At 39.7% G+C, this 25,852-nt stretch overlaps 2 protein-coding genes across 6 annotated transcripts; one reads left to right on the top strand and one right to left on the bottom strand.

Moving 5' to 3' along the window:
• The first annotated feature begins 842 nt into the window (after positions 1-842).
• Positions 843-2,383, top strand: LOC134195572 (uncharacterized). Its single transcript, XM_062664616.1, has 2 exons — positions 843-1,253; positions 1,924-2,383. Exons 1-2 carry the CDS (start codon positions 874-876, stop codon positions 2,153-2,155), a joined length of 612 nt encoding a protein of 203 aa, XP_062520600.1. The 5' UTR covers positions 843-873; the 3' UTR covers positions 2,156-2,383.
• A 6,939-nt stretch (positions 2,384-9,322) lies between these two features.
• LOC134195891 (uncharacterized) lies at positions 9,323-24,474 on the bottom strand. Of its 5 annotated transcripts, none has more exons than XM_062664980.1 (10): positions 24,367-24,474; positions 24,213-24,297; positions 18,683-18,745; positions 16,743-16,844; positions 15,945-16,064; positions 15,087-15,397; positions 13,442-13,846; positions 12,134-12,283; positions 11,220-11,545; positions 9,323-9,828 (listed from the first exon to the last, which is right to left on the bottom strand). In XM_062664980.1, exons 1-10 carry the CDS (start codon positions 24,434-24,436, stop codon positions 9,547-9,549), a joined length of 1,914 nt encoding a protein of 637 aa, XP_062520964.1. In that variant the 5' UTR covers positions 24,437-24,474; the 3' UTR covers positions 9,323-9,546. The 5 variants fall into 5 exon arrangements, with proteins under 5 accessions (XP_062520964.1, XP_062520965.1, XP_062520966.1 ...); XM_062664981.1 differs by having other exon boundaries at positions 12,134-12,271; XM_062664982.1 differs by lacking the exon at positions 16,743-16,844.
• Positions 24,475-25,852: the final 1,378 nt, after the last annotated feature.

Raw genomic sequence — 25,852 nt, 5'->3', positions numbered from 1 at the left:
TTAACTGGATGGCATGTGTGTGCACAACATAAGCACACACACCACACACACACACACACACACACACACACACACACACACACACACACACACACACACACACACACCACTACTCCATACCACTGAGACTTGACGCTACAGCACACCCTACCAAATTAACTTTCTTGAACTGAAGTATTTCTCACACTCTGCAGTATAGTATCCATCATTTATCATTTTGTCTACCTTTTGTAACGCCCATTTTTCAAACTTAATTGTCGGAATCGGTATTCCTGAAAGATAATAATTTTCATAGAAGTCAATTTCTCAACTCCTAATTGACAACAGATAGACATTGTTCCGTTAATCCTAGCCCTCAACATTAACGCTAACCCTCACAACATTAGCCCTCACCTTCACAACTTTATGTATATCTCACTTCCACTATTGCAATATTAACCGTACAGTACATGCATGACTTACTTGTCTAGGTACAGCAACTACTGTATTACATATGGAGTATGCATATGGCTGACAGGTAACGTATAGCACAGCTATTAGTCTGGCCAGGTGTGTGCCAACAGGAGGTGTCGATCAGCTACAAATCTGTTTTCTCATACCTGTATTTGCATGTTATTGTTCATTTTTTAATTAAGGTGTTCATGCAGCTCCGTCTAGAAGAAAGACTAGCTAACTTTGTTTCTGTGTACTTTTCATCTCCACATACAAGTTCAGTGTTTGTGGGTGGTTCAGTTGTTGCTGTTGAGGTCAGCAGGTCTGCACAAAGCGCCACTCAGCTGCTAATTATAAAGTGTTACTGTTAGGTGTGATTTACGTCAACTTTTAATTGACACACAAGGTCAGTTGCCAGTACGCAGTAGTAGACCGGGTACAATGGGTGTACTGATCGGTGCGTGTCTTCTATCTTGGATATTTTCTCTGGGCTCAGCCACTGACTGTATGGACTCAGGTTTGAAGTGTTTCCTAGATCCTTCTTGTTCGGCAATGGCACTTCAGCTTTTTTCCAACTGCTCAAATGCTCTGAGGACACCATTGTCATCACCGCCCTGTACAGAACACTGCAAGACTGTCCTGTTTTCTATTCTTGATTCAAGTGTTGGGCAAGACTTACTAAAGTGCAACTGTTCAACAATTACTCATTTACAAACAGAGGATTCTCCAGGATTTTTATCAAACGTTGCCACACTCTGTAAACCTGTCCAGTTGTATGCAGTTAAAAAATGTACAACCAGCAACGAGGCAGTCTCTACTCCGTAAGTTCTCTTCAATTAATTAATTCAGTACACAACAAACATCATACCTCACTCGAGCTCTATGTAGTGGATTGTTTCTATACATATACACAATTCAACAGCCCAACTTCATGCATCATCCATGTGCATACATGTATACTTTGAACAAGTGGTATGCAAAATAGGTTCTGCTTTGCCGCCTGTAAATAAGCAAGACTTTGTGGATTGCGTAGGTGGTGCTTCAATAGTCACCAACACCCATTAGCAACCCACAGAGCCAGTACTTGTGCTCTTTCAATAGCACCAGTATGTTGCATGGTTGTATGCATTAAAAGGAACATGAAAAGACACAAATTTTTGTACAGTCAACATTTTGATAGGGACCTACTAGCTATACATGTGTTCATAAAGATCATCTCAAAGTTGGCCCCTCTGCCTATGGCTCGACCGTTGAAGATGACACAATCCTTTTGGCCTAATACATACAAAATACTTCAAACTATTTAATAAACCATTTCAATTACTGTAGTGTATATTAGGTACACCACAATGCCTATTGCAATAAGAAGACAACAAAAAATTTCAGTTGCACACACACACACACACACACACACACACACACACACACACACACACACAATCACACATCCACACAGACAAGCAAATTATTCTGTGTATGTTTCCTTTCTAGAAATTTCAATGAATTTTTGAAAGAAAGTGCATCAGGTGACAAAGACAACATTCCCGATGAAATAACCACCACACTTGACTACTGGCAGACAAATACTCCACAAGATAAAGATGAAGATACAATGCCAATAATAGAAGAAGAAATAACAAGCAACCCACACAACAGTGCATCGTCAACGATGAATCTCATCACCACTGGAATGCTCACGTTTCTTGTTTACATTGGCTTCTAACAGACTTAAAGTTGACTTTAAATTTGATAATCAGTGCTGTGTAAGTGAGTAGTAAGTCTTTCCATAACTTTTAGATGACCAGATGGCTAGACCTAAGCATGTGCTTCTATGATGCCATTCATATGTAAATATTTGCTATAAAAGAAGACTAGATTTGTTTACAAATAACAAAATTAGGAAGTGTGTAACTGCAAGAAATTGACTAAAGACTATTTGAAGCAATAAGCTTTCCAGGTCAACCAGGTCTACATGACAACAGTGCCATACTCTGATTTAGACATTGAAATACATGTCTGCAACTTCAAATATTTACTAAATCACAGTTTGGTAAGTGTAAACTCCGCCAACCCAGAAAGACAAACAGTACATAGTTATTACTACAAGTGTTAGCTTACATTACAGCTTCAAAGATATTTATAAACACAGATCAAAAATCCAAGTCTACTATACTCACAAGCTAACAACAATTCTTCAAAGAACTAAACTAACCTTACTAACCCTGGTCCAGGAGATCACATTCACACTGTAGTACTACACAAACACATCTCAAGTACATTCTCTCTTGATATACTTTCTGTGTGTCTATTAGTAATCTAATCAAGAATCAGCGACAAGAGAAGTGCATGCAAAGAGTGTAACCAACAAAATAGATAACAGTTTTACATCTCTGAAACCGTAAGATTTTCTGCACGCCATATTAATTCCATATCTGCTCGAGATAGAAAAGCAGTGACAGTGCAAAAGAAACATACAGTACATACAAAAGTCATTTCATAGTTGAACTGCTTTCAGCAGTCTTAGTTAAGATGCAGCTGTGTTATTGTCCCCTTAATTAATTGATATTTTGAACTGTACTCTAAGCCTACACAAGCCACAGGCACTCATTATGTAATCTCAGGTAAACCCTAGCTCTAATCAGGTTCATGAACCTCCTGATGTCACTTTAATCCAATTAAATCTGTATTGCTAGAAAAAGTCCTCAAGAAAAGACAACCCTAACTCAGACATTTATCCAACGAATGTTGTTTTGACTGACCCTAAAGCGTCCCATCACCCCTATCTTGCAACATCTCTCCTTTCAGCATGTGAACAAATACTGAAACAACTTCAGTACTCATCCTAATTGATCATGCAATAATCAAAACCATATCTCTTCTAGTATAGTTTTCCCTCAACAGATTACAGCTTCAACATAATAGACTACATGACACAAAACACTTTCTCGGTGTAATGGAAGGTGCTCGGTCGGTCAGTGGGTCTTTCGGCCATTTCAAATTTTAAAGTTTCAAATTTTTAAATTTTAAATTTTCAAATTTTAATTTTTTAATTTTTGAATTTCTAATTTCTAATTTTTTTACATAACGTTTTTATTTTTTTTAAATTTGCATTACATTTTCAAATTTTAATTTTTAAAAAATCAAAATTTCAAATTTCATTATTTCAAATTTGTAAATTTTTAGGTTCAGAATATTAGAAATTGCTTTGCCGACAAGAAAGCGGACGTAGTTGTGTATATGAACTGATGGCCGGATTTGAACTAACAGAAATTGAACGCTCATCCGTTCTTTCAAATAATTTGAGTACATCAGAAAAAGAAAATTGAAAGAGCGAGTAGCAGTGTACGCGGTAGGGAGTCCATTGGACGGCGTAGGGGTGCATTCCAACGCGTGCTGATACATTGATTCAATTAAACTAGGCGCGGTTTCTGCTAATCACATCACCACGTTTCCTGTGCCGTGTTTCTGCACCTGTACGCCGCTTCAGACAGCTACTAGTAACTCGAAGTGCATAATCGCGTCGTTACTGTAGATGTAGGAGTACGATTGGCCCAACTGCAAGTTGTACTTCATGTCTAGACTTTGTACATCACATAGAACACTACCCGATAGCGCAGATAGAACGTCTACAACCTCATGCTGTGTCTCTCTTGTGCCGTGAGAACAGAACCCACACTGACTACAAGTGAGAATTACGAGACCAAATAATAAAGGTGGACACGCAAGCAGTGCTCATGGCAGGAGGGCATAGGGAACGTACGTGTACACTCCTGCTGACACGCCCCTCCTCTCGACGGTACCGCGTCCAACTACTACATTTACGTATGTCGTACTGTACCGGCAGAATAACCGCCAATTCAATACCAACTAACTTTACACAAGCAACGTACTGCATGATCGCGTGAATTACGTTTGTACCGTATCGTAACCTTTCTACAGAGTCTCTAATTAGCTAAGAATGCAACAACACGCAGCTAGAGATCCTCTAGTATCGGTATCAACTCTGTTAGGGGTTTCGTTGAAGGACGCCCCCACACTACACATAGAACGCACGCACACACAATAAACAACGGATCCGAGTCAAAGACATCGTTTAGCACTCGGTAGGGGTGGATCGGTAGAGCGTGCGTTGAAAGAATGCTGTCACATGTTCGGCAAGATCGCTAGCGTTACGAGGTCGTGGAGGGCACAATCACGTTGGTGGTCGATGGTGCTTTGGAAATACTCCTGGATCATGAGAGCTGGCAGCGCCGACTAACTAAATTTCCGGACAGCGAACAACTTGGGGATTCCCCAACTAATTAACTGTAACCTATACCGCCGTGCAGCACGTACAGTATAGGCACATCGTATCAAATTGAGTCACGGATGGACGAGAGAGAAATTCAGGAAATGGTGAAGGCTGGGCTATCGCACTCAACCATAAGTTATATACTTCGAAGAAGACATCCTGGAGTTAAAGGCTTTTCTGAACGATCCGTTAGACGATTTTGTCATGAGCAAAACATTCATTATCGTTCTGCATTATCTGACTTTGACATGAGGATGGTAGCGCAGGCAGCTGTTAGAGAAGTAATATGTTCTCTATTTAATAAACCCGTATAAACAGATGGAGACTTTTGCCGTTGTTACACGTCTCTACGTAGGTTGGTCCAGCGTACGGAAGAAAGATGATGAAAGGGTATCTTCAAGCAGGAGGACTTAGAGTTGGTGACAAGCGCATTGGACGCATTCTGAGAGAAGTTGCTCCTGGATAACATGGAAGGAGGCAGCAACTAGCTCATCGGCAAATAAATCTTGTGCCTTACTACGCTCACTATCCTGGACACAAAACTCGGTTTATTGTGTGTGCGTGTGCTCTATGTGTAGTGTGGGGCGTCCTTCAACGATACAGGAGGAAACTCCTAATTGATGTTGATACCGATACTAGAGGATCTCTAGTTGCGTGTTGTTGCATCCTTAGCTAGGTAGAGACTCTGTAGAAAGGTTACAAACGTAATTCACGCAATCATGCAGTACGTTGCTTGTGTAAAGTTAGTTGGTATTGAAGTGGCGACTAGTCTGCCGGTACAGTACGGCATACGTAAATGTAGTAGTCGGACGCGGTACCGTCGAGGGGAGGGGCGTGTCAGCAGGACAAGTGTACACGTACGCTCCCTATCCCCTCCTGCCATGAGCACTGCGTGCGTGTCCACCTTTATTATTTGGTCTCGTAATTCACTTGTAGTCAGTGTGGGTTCTGTTCTCACGGCACAGGAGAGACACAGCATGAGGTTGTAGACGTTCTATCTGCGCTATCGGGTAGTGTTCTATGTGATGTACAAAATCTAGACATGAAGTGCAACTTGCAGTTGGGCCAATCGTACTCCTACATCTACAGTAATGACGCGACCATGCACTTCGAGTTACTAAAAATTAGTAACTGTCTGAAGCGGCGTACGTGCAGGTGCAGAAACACGGTACAGGAAACGTGCTGATGTGATTAGCAGAAACCGCGCCTAGTTTAATTGAATCAACGTATCAGCACGCGATGGAATGCACCCCTACGCCGTCCAATGGACTCCCTACCGCGTACACTGCTACTCGTTCTTTCAATTTTCTTTTTCTGATGTACTCAAATTATTTGAGAGAACGGATGAGCGTTCAATTTCTGTTAGTTCAAATCCGACCATCAGTTCATATATACAACTACGTCCGCTTTCTCGTCGGCAAAGCAATTTCTAATATACAGAACCTAAAAATTTACAAATTTGAAATAATGAAATTTTAAATTTTGATTTTTCCAAAAATTAAAATTTGAAAATGTAATGCAAATTTTTAAAAAATAAAAACGTTACGTAAAAAAATTAGAAATTAGAAATTAAAAAATTAAAAAATTAAAATTTGAAAATTTAAAATTTGAAAATTTGAAATTTGAAATGGCCGAAAGACCCACTGACCGTGTACGCGGTAGGGAGTCCATTGGACGGCGTACGGGTGCGTTCCAACGCGTGCTGATGCGCTGATTCAATTAAACTAGGCGCGGTTTCTGCTAACCACATCAGCACGTTTCCTGTACCGTTTCTCTGCACCTGTACTGTACCTACGCCGCTTCAGACGGTTACTAATTTTTAGTAACTCGAAGTGCATGGTCGCATCGTTACTGTAGATGTAGGAATACGATTGGCCCAACTGCAAGTTGCACTTCATGTCTAGATTTTGTACATCACATGGAACACTACCCGATAGCGCAGGTAGAACGTCTACAACCTCATGCTGTGTCTCTCCTGTGCCGTGAGAACAGAACCCACACTGACTACAAGTGAATTACGAGACCAAATAGTAAAGGTGGACACGCACGCAGTGCTCATGGCAGGAGGGGATAGGGAACGTACGTGTACACCGTCCTGCTGACACGCCCGTCCCCTCGACGGTACCGCGTCCAACTACTACAGTTACGTATGCCGTACTGTACCGGCAGACTAGTCGCCAATTCAATACCAACTAACTTTACACAAGCAACGTACTGCATGATCGCGTAGAGATCCTGTAGTATCAGTATCAACATCAAATAGGGGTTTCCTTCTGTTTCGTTGAAGGACGCCCCACACTACACATAGATCACACACACACACAATAAACAACGAATCCGAGTCAAAGACATCGTTTAGCACTCGGTAGGGGTTGATCCTTAGAGTCTGCATGGCTGTCCGGAAACTCGCGTATCTGCCTACGTAGCTACTAAAATTTAGTTAGTCAGCGCTGTCCGCTCTCACGATCCAGGAGAATTTCCAAAGCACCATCGACCACCAACGTAATTGTGCCCTCGACAACCTCGTGATGCTAGCGATCTTGATGTGACAGCATTCTTTCACGCACGCGACAAACATGGGGATTCCCCAACTAATTAGCAGCACGTACAGTATAGGCACATCGTATCAAATTGAGTCACGGATGGACGAGAGAGAAATTCAAGAAATGGTGAAGGCTGGGCTATCGCACTCAAACATAAGTTAGATACTTCAAAGAAGACATCCTGGAGTCAAAGGTTTTTCTGAACGATTCGCTAGACGATTTTGTCATGAGCAAAACATTCATGATCGTTCTGCATTATCTGACTTTGACATGAGGCTGGTAGTCCAGGCAGCTGTTAGAGAAGTAATATGTTCTCTTTTTACTAAACCCGTTTAAACAGATGGAGACTTTTGCCGTTGTTACACGTCTCTACGTAGGTTGGTCCAGCGTACGGAAGAAAGATGATGAAAGGGTATCTTCAAGCAGGAGGACTTAGAGTTGGTGACAAACGCATTGGACGCATTCTAAGACAAGTTGCTCCTGGATAACATGGAAGGAGGCAGCAACTAGCTCATCGGCAAATAAATCTTGTGCCTTACTAGGCTCAATATCCTGGACACAAAACTCGGTTTATTGTGTGTGCGTGTGTGCGTGTGCTCGATGTCTAGTGTGGGGTGTCCTTCAGCGATACAGGAGGAAACTCCTAATTCATGTTGATACTGATACTAGAGGATCTCTAGTTGCGTGTTGTTGCATTCTTAGCTAGGTAGAGACTCTGTAGAAAGGTTACAAACGTAATTCACGCGATCATGCAGTACGTTGCTTGTGTAAAGTTAGTTGGTATTGAATTGGCGACTAGTCTGCAGGTACAGTACGGCATACGTAACTGTAGTAGTTGGACGCGGTACCGTCGAGGGGACGGGCGTGTCAGCAGAACGGTATACACGTATGTTCCCTATCCGCTCCTGCCATGAGCACTGCGTGCGTGTCCACCTTTACTATTTGGTCTCGTAATTCACTTGTAGTCAGTGTAGGTTCTGTTCTCACGGCACAGGAGAGACACAGCATGAGGTTGTAGACGTTCTACCTGCGCTATCGGGTAGTGTTCCATGTGATGTACAAAATCTAGACATGAAGTGCAACTTGCAGTTGGGCCAATCGTACTCCTACATCTACAGTAATGACGCGACCATGCACTTCGAGTTACTAAAAATTAGTAACCGTCTGAAGCGGCGTAGGTACAGTACAGGTGCAGAGAAACGGTACAGGAAACGTGCTGATGTGGTTAGCAGAAACCGCGCCTAGTTTAATTGAATCAGCGCATCAGCACGCGTTGGAAGGAACGCACCCGTACGCCGTCCAATGGACTCCCTACCGCGTACACTGCTACTCGTTCTTTCAATTTTCTTTTTCTGATATACTCAAATTATTTGAAAGAACGGATGAGCGTTCAATTTCCGTTAGTTCAAATCCGGCCGTTAGTTCAAATCCGGCCATCAGTTCATATATACAACTACGCCCGCTTTCTCGTCGGCAAAGCAATTTCTAATATACTGCACCTAAAAATTTACAAATTTGAGATAATAAAATTTTAAATTTTGATTTTTCAAAAAATTAAAATTTGAAAATTCAATGCAAATTTTTTAAAAAATTGTAACATTAAATTAAAATTTAAAATTTTAACACAAAAAACTGAAAAATTGAATTTCAAAAATTTTAAATTTGAAATGGCCGAAAGACCCACTGACCGTGCTCACCAGAAGCTTCTAAATTATCTACCACTGTGACTTGATATCCAAGTGTAACAAATACAATTGTTCATTTTTTTAAAATATATTTATTTTACAATACCCCAATACCCCAACTTCCCTCCCAACACCTCTCTCAAGTCAAGTAGACAAATCCCAACCGCAAACATCTAAAACTTCTAATTGCATACCTGCATGTAACATCTTGGTGTTGTAGCACCGTAGTTTTACAGACAACTGTTCTAATATGTTCTTGAAAGCTCAAGGAAACGGTATCCCACTATATCTACACATACATACATACATACATACATATAATATATATATATATATATATATATGTAGGGACAAATGTTTGCATTCGAAATACGAGCTGTGTTCCTTGCTATAAAACCTTACACTACAGCATCTTTGAACAGTATTGTCAACTGTAAAAGTTGTGATATGAACTTATGGTACTTCATCGTCTTCTGTCACATGATCTAAACTAGAAGAAACTGTTGTATGTTTGATCCAATACAAGATACAGATAGCATTATAGTTACCAGTCATCTTCATACATACAACTTGGTAATCAGTTCATTAATTTAAGTTAATACAATCGAGTTGCTCTTTTTTTCATTAAGTCAGATACATTTTTGCTCATGTCTTCTCCTTCCGTCTCAGGAAGAAATTTCTTCAGTTTTCTTTTCAAAGGTCTTGTATGCTTGTCGTCTTTGATATAACCTTTACGTAGACATTCTTCACTATCTGGCATACGCAGTGACCAAAATCCGGGTGGAGTCTGAGGAGGTGTGTGTAGAGATTTGTGACGAGACACAAACTTGAGAAGATGATGCTTTGAATTGGGACTCAAGTTCTGGTCTTGATAAAACTATAGAAAAAATGCAGAATGCCTTTATGTCAGTGGCCAATTGATAAGACTAAAAGATGGCAGTCATTTAACAACATAAACATGCACAGGCAAACCCTGTAGAATATTGCTAAACTTCTTAATTCCAAACAACTGAGAAATACTGGCACAACAATGTACAGCTGCAGATTTCACACAAACTGTATTTGTGTGTTCCAAGATAGAAACATTAAATCTGCTACTCTCTGTGTGTGTGTGTGTGTGTGTGTGTGTGTGTGTGTGTGTGTGTGTGTGTGTGTGTGTGTGTGTGTGTGTGTGTGTGTGTGTGTGTGTGTGTGTGGTGTAGCATTTGTACAATAGCTCAATTGTAAGGGAAATGCATTAGAGAGTCTGAGACAAGCACAGTTGCAATTCCCTTTACGCAAAACTCACACACAATTGCCTCTCTCGACTCAAGAGTACCTGGTGTTTGACTGAGGATGGACAAGACCACTGGCCTAGCAATGTCCCTAGATTCAGCATCAACAAACTACAAGCAAAGTTGACACAGTAATTGTCACTTTTTATAACGATAATAGTAAAACACCCTCTATCTTTACAAGTACTGTATAAGATGAAACATTGGCGGGAATTTGTTTTCGTGGTTTGCTAAGAAATTGATGGAAAAAGTAAATTGGCGGATTTTATTTTGGCGATTGGACATCGTTGTTGGATACTTGCTATAAGTATAATATTTCCCACCCCCTAGTTAAGTGGCCGCGTCATGGAGGAGTTTGCGATTGACAGCTGCATTCGCCATCACGTTTTCCCTAACTTACTGGTCTCCAACTACTGCATTAATAAAGAATTGCTGCATGTGTCAGCGCAAAGAACGTAACCCGCATGACTCCTCCTGCTTCATCCTTAGATTCAAGGCTTCATTCTCATGTTTAACCTCCCTGCTAAACAGGGTAAGCACAACAGACAGGAAGCAGGGGTTACATTTTCTGGCCTCATCCACATGACATACCACGACATCGCCATGGTGCCAGACCACCGTGGGTGATGACGTCAACATATCCGATGGCCACATTAAAAGTGAATTTTATATCTGCAAATCCACCAAAATAAATTCCCAGCCAATATTTCATCTTATACGGCCATAGATAAATAGTAAAGTACCATGTGTTTTGCCTTCTTCCTGTCCATCATAAACACACAGTATATACTTATATATAGTCCTTGCAACTGCTTCCATGTCATGTTACTAAGTGTAGCAATTATATAATAGCAGTGTCTGTTTGAAATAATACTGTCAAAATGACCAATATTTTGGTTGCCAACAACTGTATTGAACCATACAACCGGTTGGACTTCCCTGTGCCTATCTAGTACCATCAAACCATGAAACATCTCAGTTACCTCCAACTTACCTTTTCACAGCATTTACACACATGTCCATCAAGCTGCTGCCGCAAGTCCTTTTTCCTAACCACCTCATGATATTTATAACCAAGATCATCACCAAGCCGTTTTGATTTTATGTTCCTATCCACATCACCATTTGGTGTCTCCAATCTCTCTGCGAGTCCAGCTGTATCCTTGTCTTCATACGTAGTAGCGTTATCATCATCAAGACTTCCTGAGGCAACATGACAGTATAGCCGACTTAAAACAGGACATCCTTGTGATAACTCTCGCAATTGATCCAAATTCTCATTCAGCAGTGCCAATGACTTCTCCTGAAGATAGCAGTCATCTAGACAATAGAAATAGACTAATAAACCATACAATGGTGACACATCACCAAGAGACAACCTCAGTAAAGTACAGGGAAAGCCATAAACTAATTGAGTTGGGTAAACTTCAATAACAACTTGTTAAACAGTCTCTTTCTACGGGTCAGAATTTAGAGTTACCAAATCCAAAATCAAGATGTAACCTAGCAATGAAAGAGTCCTCCCAACAAACAACACTAAGCTAAGTTAAACTAATCTATTGGTAAACTGTTAGATCCTGTGCCAGTCAACAAGCCAGTAATAACTAGAAACTATTCCTTGTTTGTGACATGACAGAAATGTCTATGATATCTAGTCCATCATTCTTGTAGGTAAGGTCGCATATCAGCATTAAATAATTTCTCATTGGACAGATGCACTCAACATCTGTTTTTCACTTTTAGAAATAAATTTAGACTTCAATTTTATAAACAGATCTGTAAGAGATCAAAAGTGTTAATCATTTCAAAAGTTAAAAGTCTATTGTTCAGTTTAACGAACAACATTATGAATATACTACTGGTTTCACGTGCCCAAATGCACAACAAAGCTAACCAAACAATACTTACCATCATTATCATCATCTTCAAAAGGAGATTCCCAGCATGTTGACTCATCATCATTTGTTATTGTTCGATGTCTTGTAGACTGATTTCGATCCTCACTGAATAGAACTATTGTCTTATCTGATCGAGGAGTCCTCAGACCTGTATAAAGATCTATTGCATAAGCACATATAATTATGGGAGAAAAGACAAATGCACAAAAAAGAACAAGCTTGATAATGTACTTATCGTATTTCCTCATTTAAAGATTGCAGTGTTTCTTGCTTTCAGCCCTCATAAGAGTGGGCATTTATTCAAGAACGGCGCTTATTCAAGAGCAGTGTTTGTTTGTGAGCGGCATTTTATTGCTTTCAGCATCTGACACATTATATTTAACAGCCATCTTCTACTTTCATGCTTACCTAAACCTATACCAAAGGAGTGCTGTTTCTTTTACTCATCTACCTTAGGCATGCTTTCAGAGTTTCTGATAATGCGACATTTATTGTTTCCAGCTTTCGCAATAATGTAATATTTATTCAAAGGCAGCATTTGTTTAGGGAGAGGCATTTAAATGAGGAAGTACGATACATACAATACAATAGATTAATCTAAGACAGACAAACAAACAAAGCGTTAGACATACATACAAACACAACAAACAAACACAACATACACAAAAGACACAAGCAAAAAACAAGCAAATAGAAACACAATATAGCCACCTCACTTGTTCCTATCCAGCAACAAGAAATGCAGCAATACAGTATTGGCACAAAAGCAAAAATCCATTACTACAGTTGTCTGAAACTATCAAACAGACAATTCAAACACCGCTGACAACACTGAACCTGTTCTCATCCTGTTAAAATGCCTCTGAAATAAAGATGAAGTGGCAGATGACATTCAACATCTCCAAAAAATTCAAGCACCTAGTATCGTCTGTGATAGCTAGACTATGAGCAAACTAACAAAATCCAGCAAGATATGCAGAATTTGGGGAATATCTACAAACAACAAGACAGCTGCTTCCTCCAGAATCCCTCGTTTTGCATATGACAGCAAAAATTTCCAATACCCTGATGATACCAACAGTAGAACACCCAAAATCCAAAACATGTCTCTACGTAGCATCAATAAGTCCCAACTATATACTCGTATAGTTAGTCATCTACACTAAATATAGTATAAACAGACAACTGTAACAACAATGACCACCAGTAAATATGTGAAACCAAACAAACAAACAAACAGACAGACACGCAGACAGACAAGTTGAAAAGATTAGGTCAAAATTCCACTACAAATGAGACAATATGCAGCAATGCTTACTCCACTCGCCATGCTGACATTCTGAGTATTCCTCTGCATGCATATCAACAGTGCACACTGGACGCCCATCTTCCAGAGCATCCAATCCATTAGTCATGTTATCATCGTCAAACAAACCTTTATCATCCAAAACCAACTGATTATATTCCTTGCCAACTGTTTGATTCTGCCTGTCTTCCTTAATCTTGTTCCTTCCGACATACATGTATTTAAATCGACTTGACTTCCTGCTTCGTCCTAATAAACTTTGTTTGCCTTCTAAACTCTTCACTGTTCTTCTATTTGGTACTTCAGGAGAAGGCTGTGGAGTAGAAGTAATGTCAAGTGACAGCTGTGAGTCTGACTGTGGAATAGGGAGAACAGAATGATGAGAGGTTTCATCCAGAAAGAGACAAGAAACTGGATCTGAAACACAAGGTATGTCTAAAAATGAAACAATATCTATAACAAGATATACTGTCACTGTTGATAACAAGTCTGGTAACTTGCAAGCTCAAAACAGACACAAAGATAACGCTTCATTTTAAATTGTGTTTCTAGTGTACTGTACTTCAAATATAAAGAACAAGCAAAAATTTCTTATCAACCTTGTTTCAATATAATTTTGTAATACCCAATGATCAGCATAAAACCTCTGGGCCCTCAGATGCAATTTATTGGTGTCAATTTTTCAATGGTATACTTCTACAAAACATGCCATTTGAAGTATGCTTTGCTGAGCATGCTCAGATCTTCAATTGTCTGCTAACAATATGTCCCATTTGCAACAGTAAAACCAAATGCTGCATATATGCACATTGCCCTGACTGAGAGAAACAACTATATACTTTTCTCCAGTTAACTGCAAAAAGATTTACTATTCTAAACTTCACATAATTACAATTGCACACACACACACATTGCAACTATAGCAAATTTCTCATTTCTGCTGTACTTTGCAGTATTGATACAGGAATACAAACTATATACATGAAACAGACTAGATTCCTTAACTATATGTAGTCTGCATAGACCTTGGTTGGTGTTAATAAAGAAAACAATTCCATTCATGAGCACATTCATGTCCACATAGAGGTTATAAGTGTTAACGAGTGGCTAGACAAAGTATCCAATTCATCAAAATGACAATACTTTACAGTTCAGGGCCTACACAGTCCAGTTCCACCCCTCATGTTAAAGAAACGGTCAAAGCATTGGATAAATGACAAATCACATAACTATCCACACCTACTTCAGTAAGAATGTCTCAAGACTAAGCCCATGACCACAGTCCTTCTACCTGTAATCTGTAGGCTCTAACAACACAATATGACTATTTATATTCCTTTCCATCTATACAGTACCAAATATACACATATTCTAGAGTAAGGAATGCTCTTAGGTTGGCCATGCTGTGAGTAGGCTTCTGTACAACACAGTGCCTGACAACACAGGGCACGGGCATTCAGTCATGCAGTAACCAAATTACTGACTTCAAAAAGAATTCAAGAAGATGCTTTCTTTCTGTAATTCTATTATGTAGGCATCTACAAGCAAGAAACCATTATCGCATCTTTGATGAAGTGAATGATATACCAGACAGACAGAAAGCATATTGCCACTTCAAAGTAAGTACCAAAACATCCAGTTGCCGACAGACACTCACCTTGAACCTCAGATCTATTCAGTGGCTTGTGATACGCTGGTGTATTAATGACCCTTGTCTTGCGACAACTATGCATTTTTTCATTGCCGTTTAATTGTTCAGTTTGTTCAGCATTCACATGAGTGCCTGACAACAGTTGTGCTGATCTTGTTCTGTCGACAACATTTTCATCAGTTACTATTCCAGATGAAGAACTACCATCACCATCATCTCTACTATATAAATCATTGGCTCCTCTAAAGACATCTTGTTCTATCTGCTTAGTATAATCGAAACCGTTAGACAAATCACATTCAACTGTAGACATTGACCTACAAATGAATAAGATTGAAAATCAATTAGAGACAAGTCTTTATCAGAATCTAGAACATGACTAAAGCTTAACAAATGCTGTATATAAAGTATAGTATTTCAGTCAGACAAATAAGATAAAAGAACATTGTGTAACTGCACCAGCAACAGAAGAGAAACAGAAAGTCAGCTGTCTACAAAAGCAGATAATGTATGCATACAAGTCAATGCAGACATGAGTATGCATGTGTGTGCTTGCATGTGTGTGCTTGCATGTGTGTGCGCGGGGGCATGTGCAAGCATGAGCATACAAAGTACAGTAACGTGTATGCAAAAACATACATGTGCACTCAAGACTGCACGTGTAGAAATTATTTAGAGATACAAACATAATCAAGCACATCATATGCACATGTGCATACACAGTGACAAATAGCTAATTTTTACAAAATATCATAACAAAACGTTTTCAAGTCTGACACTTGTTCTGACAAACACAATTAAGTAAAAAGCAATAACCATATTTGTAGAATGAGCAATTATAAATTTTTTCAACACTATTCTTACTCAAAGTTTAACTCAAGACCGAGCGCTCTGATCTTTCCAATCCATGACAATAAGATTTTTTCCATGAATTTCACACGACTAACCAATGTACATATGCAATCTTTGTGTTTTTTCACTTCTCTAGAAAGAAAGAAACTAATAACTGTACATACATACAAGTGCATCACTCCATTTATCCCAGTCTGTCAGTGTGAGATACCTGCCTGCCTCAATTTGTAAGCATACACATATACTTGCATAGTCTCACTTTACCCAATAACATAAATCTGTTCATCCCATCATGTAATCAATGTTAATATCAATGTTTACTTGCCCTTGGATTCCTATTCTTGCCCCCGTCTATTCCTCTGAAGGACAAATGTCACACTGCCCAATAGCAATATAACAATTCCAGTTGACACACTAACATATTTTAGGCTCAAAAAACAGTCAAGATAAAAGCAAAAAGTCTTGAACAGAAAGCAAACACAAAAATCAACCTGTCCAATTAAATGTCATTTTATTAGCAAACTTTAACTGCTATGCAGTTATATGCAAATAGTCAATGTTGGGGTATCCACTATTGTGCAATCTAAAATTTTAGTGTGCATATCTATCATACAGTCTATTGGCACTATTTGTAAATATCTTTGTTCAGATGCAAACCCATCTTAATTAATGCCATCTCAGATAACTAAACACTGACACTGAGCAAAGCTAAACCAAAGGCACAACATTCTATAGATGCTGCACCTAAAAGAAGACTGTAAGCAATAAATGCAACTTGCTAACAACCACCTCTCAGACAATAAAATGTACTTGGTATTTGTCAAGCTGCAAGAGATGACTACGTAATATGAATGCAACTCATTTGATTCTCCTGATGATGATGACCTATTTGATCTTCCAACTGCAACAAAACTATAATGATCTCAGTAGTGATGAAACCCCAATAAACAATAGTCATACTATACTAAGGTCAGACATGCACACACACACACACACACACACACACACACACACACACATACACACACACACACACACACACACACACACACACACACACACACACACACACACACACACACACACACACACACAGCACAGCACAGCACAGCACAACAAAAGAACTACAAGGAGATACCATTTCCTGCCTTCTAGCTTCTCTATGGTATCATCAATATGTATGCACATTACAGAGGCTATTCTTTCCTACATATGTTGATACAGTTGACAACTACAATGAGTCTACTAGTCAATGAATACCAAAGCTGAAACAAGACTAGTGATAAATGGACGAGACATTTGTAAAGCAAAAGCAAATTGAACTACTAAACTACCAGCAGTAAAGTATAATTTCTGGTATGTAAAAACGACAGTCACCATGACTGCATGACAATTTTGTTTCTTGTAATGATCACCATTTGTACTCCTTATAGTCAAGTTCCTAAACAGCTTTGCAGTACGTAGTCATTAATTAATTATTGGCCGATTGGCATCCTGTTACATGCATCACTAAATAAACAATAGCTCAAAATGCGGCTCACACATAGGTATCATACCTAAAGGCTGAAATGCTTCAGGAATTTGCCAATGGGCAATATTCATAGACCAAGGATGACTGCAAGGCATGCCTCCAGGGATACCACATATCAGATCTAGGCTAGGAAATTTAAAACTCAAACATCTTGCTCTGTTGTGGATTCCTGTCACATTTAAATGAAATCTGATGCATGGGTGTAATGATAAACACTGCATAATTACAGGTACACTCAAACTCCCCTTATCTGGGCAGCTTGGAACCGAACTGTCCATAACTTGAAATTTTCCAAATCTTGGAACACTCCACAGTTCTAAAAGCAAATGTTCTTTATTGTACCCATACCTCTATATCTTGATCCATATTTCAAAGCATGCACTGCGGAACGTCATTACATGTTCACTCTGTGTCACTGGAAACAGTCACTACAACTAAATTTTGGGACAAAATTGACGTTTGCGGGAGAGATGCCCTCTATAAGCCACGTGGTCCACACTAGAAATATGTGACACAATTAGATGTTCCGTGGGTGGACATGCCGGATAAAGGAAGTCGGGATAAGATAGTTTGAGCATACTGCTAAAGCACCCCTGTCTGACTTGAAACTGAAAAGGTAAAACGTAATGAATTAGAAACAAGAAAAATATAGCCTAATCAGACATCAGTATGATATGTTTCAGAAACATGCATAGGTGCATGGTATATGGATCACATACACACGGAGTGCATTCCTTGGGTATTCCCAACCCATTTTCAGAATACTACTAACACATTACATCATACCGTAAAAAGCACGATCAATCATTTGCTTTGCAACTGTAATAGTCGGTTTACTATTCCAAGCACATTCCAGTTGTTGGTATGCTATTCCAAGCACACCACTCTGTTAGCTGCTTTACTTGATTTAAGAGTTGCTGAAGATCACAGAAAAACATGACTACAAGTGACTGTTTATTTATTGATCCAACTACATACCCTACATGCACAGTAATTACTGTCAAAATGCACTACATTTTGAGGCTTTAGTTAGAGACATGGCCTTCCAGCCCTATACTCACATGTTAACAAAGTAAAACCTGAAAAGGTTCTCCACAAGCAAGGATAGCACCTCCAAACTGCATAACACTGCACGTGCACGTTGGACACACACACACACACACACACACACACACACACACACACACACACACACACACACACACACACACATTCTTACAGTCTGCAATCTTGTGTGGCTCTCACAGCAGAGTGTGCACATTTAGAGACTTCAGACTTCAGTCTATAAAACAACAATCACTTGCACTTGTTGCAGCAATACCATTATACTATAATTAGTAATGTTCTATTCAAATAATAATACAACCGTAATTTAAATACAGTAAAAAGTCACCGCCGTGGCTTAGTGGTTAGCGACAATGGCTACCATGCCATGGTTTGAGGGTTCCAACCCAGTGACGACAGTAAATTATGAAACTTGTCTGTCTTTCTCATGTTTCTCTAGCTTTGTCCATGAGACTATGACTCGTTTCAGTCATTGGGGAGTTTCTGTAGTCTGGCAAATGGTCCATTGACGATAACGTTCAGGGCTTTCCTGGTGGTCACTGACATCCACTAGGTGTGCCGTACCAAGTTCGCGGTCACCGTCATGCCTGCAATCTATATTGAATAGACTAGTCATTGACCACCATGTGGACTACACAGAAACATGTACCCTGCTGGGCTCACCTGCCGGGTTGGTGAGTGCCCAGATGGGGGTTAAGACCCCACTTGCCCATCATGGAGGGCATAACGACACTTAGAATAACTGTGCATGTGCAATAAAAATCATCCATAGCTTAAGAACAAGCCTTTATCTTGCAAATCCACAAACAAGATCCAAGAAAACGTCACTTCTTGCCCATAAAAGCACTTTTTGTTGTTCATTAAAATTCATCATGCAAGTAGATGCCACAGTAACAGACAAGCAGACTGACAAACACATGAGCAAACTACTATACGCCTCCACTCCTCATATGCACCGAGGCATGATGATAATAATAATGATGATGATGATAATAACTAGCACCAAATGGATTACACCGAAACATGTACCTCTCTGGGACTTACCTGCCAGGTGGTGGGTGCCCAGTTGAGGGTAAAGACCCCACTTACCCTACCTAGACTAAGAGGGTGATGACGACATAATAATAACAACAGTCACCACTGTGGTTAGCGGTTAGTGACAATGGCTACCACTCCATAGTTTGGGGGTTCAAACCCCACAGTAAATTATGAAACTTGTCTGTCTTTCTTTCTCAGGTTTCTCTAGCTATGTCCATGCCATTGACAGTGTACAACAAATCGGTTGCCCGGACACCCGGGACAACCAAAAATATGTCTGAGCAACTGAAACGGTAAACTATGGTTGCCCAGGGACAACTAGCTGTTTGACTTTCCTCCTGAGCAAGTATGCCCTTATTGGCTAGAAAACGTAATTATAGATAAGTATACCGTTTTGCAGACCTACTGAGAGCATTTAGGTGTCATAGATGACAGATCAGACATATGTCTTTCCTAATTAATTAAGTGCCAGATTCGGACTTAGTGCCTGTAGTCTCAAGGAAGTGCTACTTTGTGCCATTTATGCTCATCACATTATTACAGTAAATACGCTACAACACTAAATATGCTAAAAATCAGCAAGTTCTAAGACAAATTGGACCTAAAAAGGTCCCTAGCTAAGACCAAAAGTCAAACAGCTGACAATAAGCTAACAGAGTTACTAATGACACAACTGAGTCAGCACTATACTGGACTCTGCTCGTCTTCTGCAGTAACAGTTACACTCTTGAGTTGTATTGCTGCATCACAATTGAGAATCGAGTCTTCCAGTAATTTTTGAACTCGTCTTGTCCGCACTTGGTTGTCTGCATGTTTGTCTACCTTTCTGTCTGTCAATGCATTTTTATACATCAAAGTCAATACACCATGTTAATGTAATAGATTTATGTGCACTGTCTGTCTGTCTGTTTGTTTATTAGCTGTATTTTGCTTGTCTGTAAATACACATATTCTCATAAATCAACTATAGCACCATAGCAATAGCGGTCATGGATTTAGTGTATGGGCAACCAGAGTAACGAAGGGCAACTAAAATTTTACGAATGGTTGTGTGGGGACAACTTAGAGACAAGACGATTTGTCGTACACTGCATGAGACTATGACTTGTTTCAGTCGTTGGGGAGTTTCCGTGGTCTGGCGAACAGTCCGTTGACGATGACGTTCAGCGCTTTCCTGATGGTCATTGATATCCACTAGGTGTGCTGTTCCGAGTTCATGGTCACCGTAATGCCTGCAATCTATATCGAATTGGCTCATTGATCGCTGTGTGGACTACACAGAAACATGTACCCTGCTGGGCTCACCTGCCTAGTTGCCGGGCCCCAGATGGAGGTAAAGACTCCACTTGCCCATCATGGAGGGGCATAACAACACAAATAACAACAACAATAATAAGCTCTTTGAACTCAATACTATGAGCACAAAGAACATTGTGATGTCAGTCCCACTTGTCGCTTGTGCAGTGCAAACCTAGAGACAGTCAACCACATTGTGGCAAGCTGTAGTGCCTTGGCACCGATGGACACTGATCGACACAATCGAGGGCTTCCATTATCCACTGGAACATTTGTCGTTATTTTAGGGTCCCAGTGGAGAGCAGATGGTACATGTGTCGGTATCATCCTGATAGGTTTGTGGAGATGGACGGCATCACTATGATGTGGCATACAGCCATCCCTACTGCTAAGAACATCGGTGCCAATCATCCTGACATCTGTTTAAAAAAATCGCCAGGAAACAGGCTGAGAAGTTGGTGATTTACAGCGACTTGCGGGTGGAGGTAAGCCGCATGAAGCAGTGTCAATGTTCCAGTGGTGTTGGGAGCGTTGGGCACAGTGCATGCAGATATTGCACGATGGCTGGAAATCATTCCAGGTCATCCCAACCTGCAGCACTTACAAAAAACAGTGCTTCTTGGATCCAGTCAGATCCTGATGTCTTCTGTCTAAACAACCATGATGGTCTAAGCACTTCTGAGGTAGGATTTGCTTCTGGTGCTTACAAGAGACCTTACGAACCAGACTAATCTGGTTGAGCACAACACAGTAAGTAGCAACAAATCTGTGTCTGACAATGGTCAGACAACTTAACATATTGAGAGCAAAAAAGGTTTGCTTTGGTGGTACAATGTAATATTTCATATGTTCCATAAAGACTGTTGTCTCACTATCACATCATTAAGTCTTGCCTGCAAACCATTTTGTTTGATGAGGATTTCAAAAAGTTTAGTCTCAATGTTTCAAATGGTGTACTCCAGTAGTGAAGAAAAGAAAGATATCTCAATGGCTATCTCCAGGGACTTTGAAATCAGAACCTCATGAATTTCTTTGTGGTTTGCAAGGCCAATCTGTTGCAACTACAAGTAATCAAAATCTTTATGTAATGTTTTCAACTTTATGTCAAAATCATGTATTTACATGGCCGTAGCACCCGCATGGCCGTAGCACCCGTATGGCCAAACCGGTTTTCCAAAAGATGACTTTTGCCAGAGGCACAATGCAATCAACTTCCGGGTTGAAGTATAGATGATTAAATAAGTAACTAGAATTTTAAAACTTTTTTCTCTAAGAAAGAAATAGATGTAGGGATTGTATAAAAAGTAACAGAAACAAGATCTATAGATAATATAAACCAAAGCCGGACATCATTAGTGAATCCTTCTAACCACATTCCCTACATTTTACATTTAACATGGTTGAAAAGATTCACTAATGATGTCTGGCTTTGGTTCATATTATCTATAGATGTTGTTTCTGTTACTGTTTATACAATCCCTACATCCATTTCTTTTTTCAAAAAAAAGTTTTTAAAATTCTACTTTGGTAAGTTTTTAGGAGTGCAAAAGTGCAACCTAGGACGAGTCTCCATTAGGGCCTGTAAGCCTAAGCAAGTTTAAGATTTAGCACATTTTCATTAGCGTTAATTAAACCTGTTTAAATGTAAACTTAAACAGCTTTTGTTAAACATGACTCAGCGGTAGCTTACACAAGCGGTCAAAGGTTACCACATGCGGGATATGCGTTGCAAATGTTGGGTTCCCGTATAAATTGTTATGTGTACGTAATTACTTGTCAATTTTGCTCCTGTGTGCGACGTAGATCGCAAACAATTTCAGACTATAATGGCAAAAATGATCGAATTACACAGTTCTGGTGATAAACTCTTTCATAAATGTTTAGCCCATTTGATTGGCGCTTCATCCATTGTCTCATGGACAAGCAATCACAAACTCAGCTCCGTGATTGGCCCGAACTGTGCAATAGCATTGATGGCAGTCATTGGATCAAATATGCTTAAAGAAACACAAATTTTTAGCATTCCTTTTGGTTTCTTTAGTCACCAAAGAATAAAGTTTGGGTAATTCTAAGCATTTTCTCAAGTTTCACAGCTGTACATAACGTACAAAAAGAGCTATCCGTGGAGGAAAAGAAGAAAGAAAAAGAAGAAAATTGGCACATGGGCCTCCAAAGCTAGGTACTGTCTCTAGATTGTTAAATGATTAGTGACCAAAACAAAATAGGGTATAGTACACAATGTACAAACATTTCATTTTGTTGATTTTGAGAAATTTTAGTCTTCATTTACTATGTTTTCTAGGTGTGCAAAAAAGATGACCACGCCCACAATGCTTCATAACCGAGGCAATGCCTACATACAGGGTACTACCATACCCTGTGATATAATGTTGGTTATTAGTGATTATACTGTATCTACACACTGTTACAAAGACATTTTGAAGCTCATATCTAAGATAAATAGTTTCATCAAATAACTAGATATTTGTAGAAAGCTCTCCAGCTTTGGACTTTTCTTACACATCTGAGAATCAAAATCTAACCTTATCCACCCTTCGACTCTGATAATGTAACGTACATTTGTTCACTCTTTGCTAACACACCCTATGCAACACGCATTTAACGCAGGTTAGGCCACACCGGTTTAAATTTCATTCCTACGGGCCCTGACTTCTGCCTGGTTCACAATATTGACGCTGACATTGATACTGATGCTGACGCTGAAATAGAAATAAGTCCTATTCTAGCGTCAGTGACAGCGTCAACGTCAAAGACACCGCCTTCATCAAAGAATGCCATCTGCGTCAAGGCAGAGTCTTTGATGTTGACGCTCAGCTGAGCATCAGCATCAATATTGTGGACCAGCCTTTATACAAACAAATGCAGTATGTGTATTTTCCATATATTGTAAACGGGACAAAATTACTAGTAAAATAGCACCAAAGATTACAAAACATAGTAGAATCCTATGACATAAGTAATAAATAAGTTTCATTATCTATTTGGTCATGTGTTATGCTGGAAGCGGAGTAAATCGTCCAGTTGGTGGTAGGTCAAGCAACCGGGCGGCATCACTGTGCCCTAGCACATCCGCACCTTGGGTAATAAGACTTTTACAAAACATTTGAAGACAACCCATTTATTCTACAGCTAGAAGCTAATAGATTGAACACCTTTTCTTGTCCAAATGCAGACACTAAACGTTTGCATCAACAATAAAAACCCAATCAGTATGCCAACTATGTAGATATTCTAATCTCTAAGACATAATAATTTTGACGCAGCTTAATTAATTAAATTTGTAATTTGTTTGTGGTCAATTTCTCTGTGCATGAATCATTACTCTAAACCTGTGAACTTCCTGTTTCAAAGTGATTTTGTCTTGTTTCAGACGATTTAATCTGCTCTCTAATTCATCAGCTCTCCTTCTCTCATCTGTAGAAAAAAACCACATCATCTGTAGATTTTCTTCAAAACTGCACAGAATTTCTCTGATAAGCCTACCCAAAACATCCTGATTGTAAACGCTTTCTAGCTGACTAAGTAGGCTTTCAAACTGCTTTCTATTGCTCATTACATAACCTAACTGCAAGTGCGCCTTCAAACACGCTATCCCGGATGCAACGCGCGTGTTAGCCACGTGATCCAAACGATCTCCGTTCGCAAGGTACTTTGCGCTCTATAGCTGTTGTACTGTACATGCTATAATACAGTAGATCTAGTAAGTTGTTACAACGTCATTGCTTTCATGTGTCATGGGTACATGACCGTACGGGAGGTGTCCCTAATGTGAGACAGTTGCGGAGGCGTAGGAATTCTTTGCAATCTTCGTCAGCAAGAAAGCGGTACTAAGCTGTACGTTAGGTAGCACCTCTATGACCAGTGCTGTGGTACATATGTTATCTCCTCATCACCTGCTGTAGGTGGCGAGAAACCGGACATTTTTCATCGCCCCGATGCACCTAATATGAGACAGTCGATTTTTCTTTTCTGGAAAGTTGTTGTTTGCTCATACTGTTTGCACAAGTACAGCAGTCGGTCCTTGTTAACTGTCAGTACAACCAGTTCGTTTCTCAAAGTGTCTGCGATGGTAGACCTACGTCTAGAGTGCTTTTCAACGTCAGTCATGTCTAGTGAATTTCAAAGCAGAACGGTTCTGATTATTATGTAAATGCACAAAGGCAATCGAGTACAATCGCAAAATTTTCTACAGAGGAGAATTACCTAATCGGTATCAGCTATACTCTACCTACTACCTTTTTACCTTTAAATGTTACATGTAAAAAATAGAAATTGTAGTTATTTTAAACTGAGTGTTTGCTGGTAATGAAAGCTAGCTGTTCTGATTGATATTGGAATAAATAATGCTAATACCTAATATTACGTACGAAACAGTAGTTTATTGCTCTTGGCTACAGCAGCTAGCCTAGTAGGACTACTAACTTGCAGTGAAGATTGCTGATGCGAGTTGAATAGAGCTGTGAATTCAGGCCTGACCAACTGCAAGCACACGATGTAGCTGTTTTTGACCCATTGAAGTCTGTGTGGAGGAAAGTAGTGAGAGAGCACAAACTAGCCACCAGTACCAAACAAATTTCTGGAAATGTATTTCCGTCTGTGCTCTCTCATCAACTCTTTGCTGGATCATTCTTGCCTGAACACCTCGTGAGTGGTTTTCGAGGAGCTGGAATTCATCTACTATCATCTTTAGCAATAAAGATCGAAAGGCAAAAAACAGCAGTTCCCTTTGTACATCAATTAGGTAGGTAAGTACTATTCCAGCAACTCCAATGGCTCCAACTGTTACCGCAACCAGACAAAGGGTTGAATCGTATTTCACCAAATATTTTGAGCAGAAAGCAGAAGAGAGAAAAAGTGAAAGCAAAACAAGAATCAGACCAAAGCATTATGGAGAAGGTCTCACAGAAGATGATATATTTGAAAGAATTAAGCAAGAGCAAGAAGAGAGAGAACAAAAGAAGCAAACAAA

This window comes from Corticium candelabrum, chromosome 20, assembly GCF_963422355.1.
Source record: "Corticium candelabrum chromosome 20, ooCorCand1.1, whole genome shotgun sequence".
NCBI classification, from domain to species: domain Eukaryota; kingdom Metazoa; phylum Porifera; class Homoscleromorpha; order Homosclerophorida; family Plakinidae; genus Corticium; species Corticium candelabrum.
The sequence above is the reverse complement of the archived record's forward strand: the minus strand, read 5'-3'. Positions and strand labels throughout refer to the sequence as shown.

Bases quoted from the DNA above. Each gene is read 5' to 3' on its own strand.
- LOC134195572 (XM_062664616.1), top strand. From the start codon at position 874: ATGGGTGTACTGATCGGTGCGTGTCTTCTATCTTGGATATTTTCTCTG. The intron at 1,254-1,923 runs GTAAGTTCTCTT...TTTCCTTTCTAG, and splicing joins AACGAGGCAGTCTCTACTCC to AAATTTCAATGAATTTTTGA.
- LOC134195891 (XM_062664980.1), bottom strand. From the start codon at position 24,436: ATGAGCAATAGAAAGCAGTTTGAAAGCCTACTTAGTCAGCTAGAAAGC. The intron at 16,065-16,742 runs GTACATTTTATT...CTTTCTTTCTAG, and splicing joins TGCAGCTTGACAAATACCAA to AGAAGTGAAAAAACACAAAG. The intron at 13,847-15,086 runs GTGAGTGTCTGT...CTTGTGTTTCAG, and splicing joins GAATAGATCTGAGGTTCAAG to ATCCAGTTTCTTGTCTCTTT.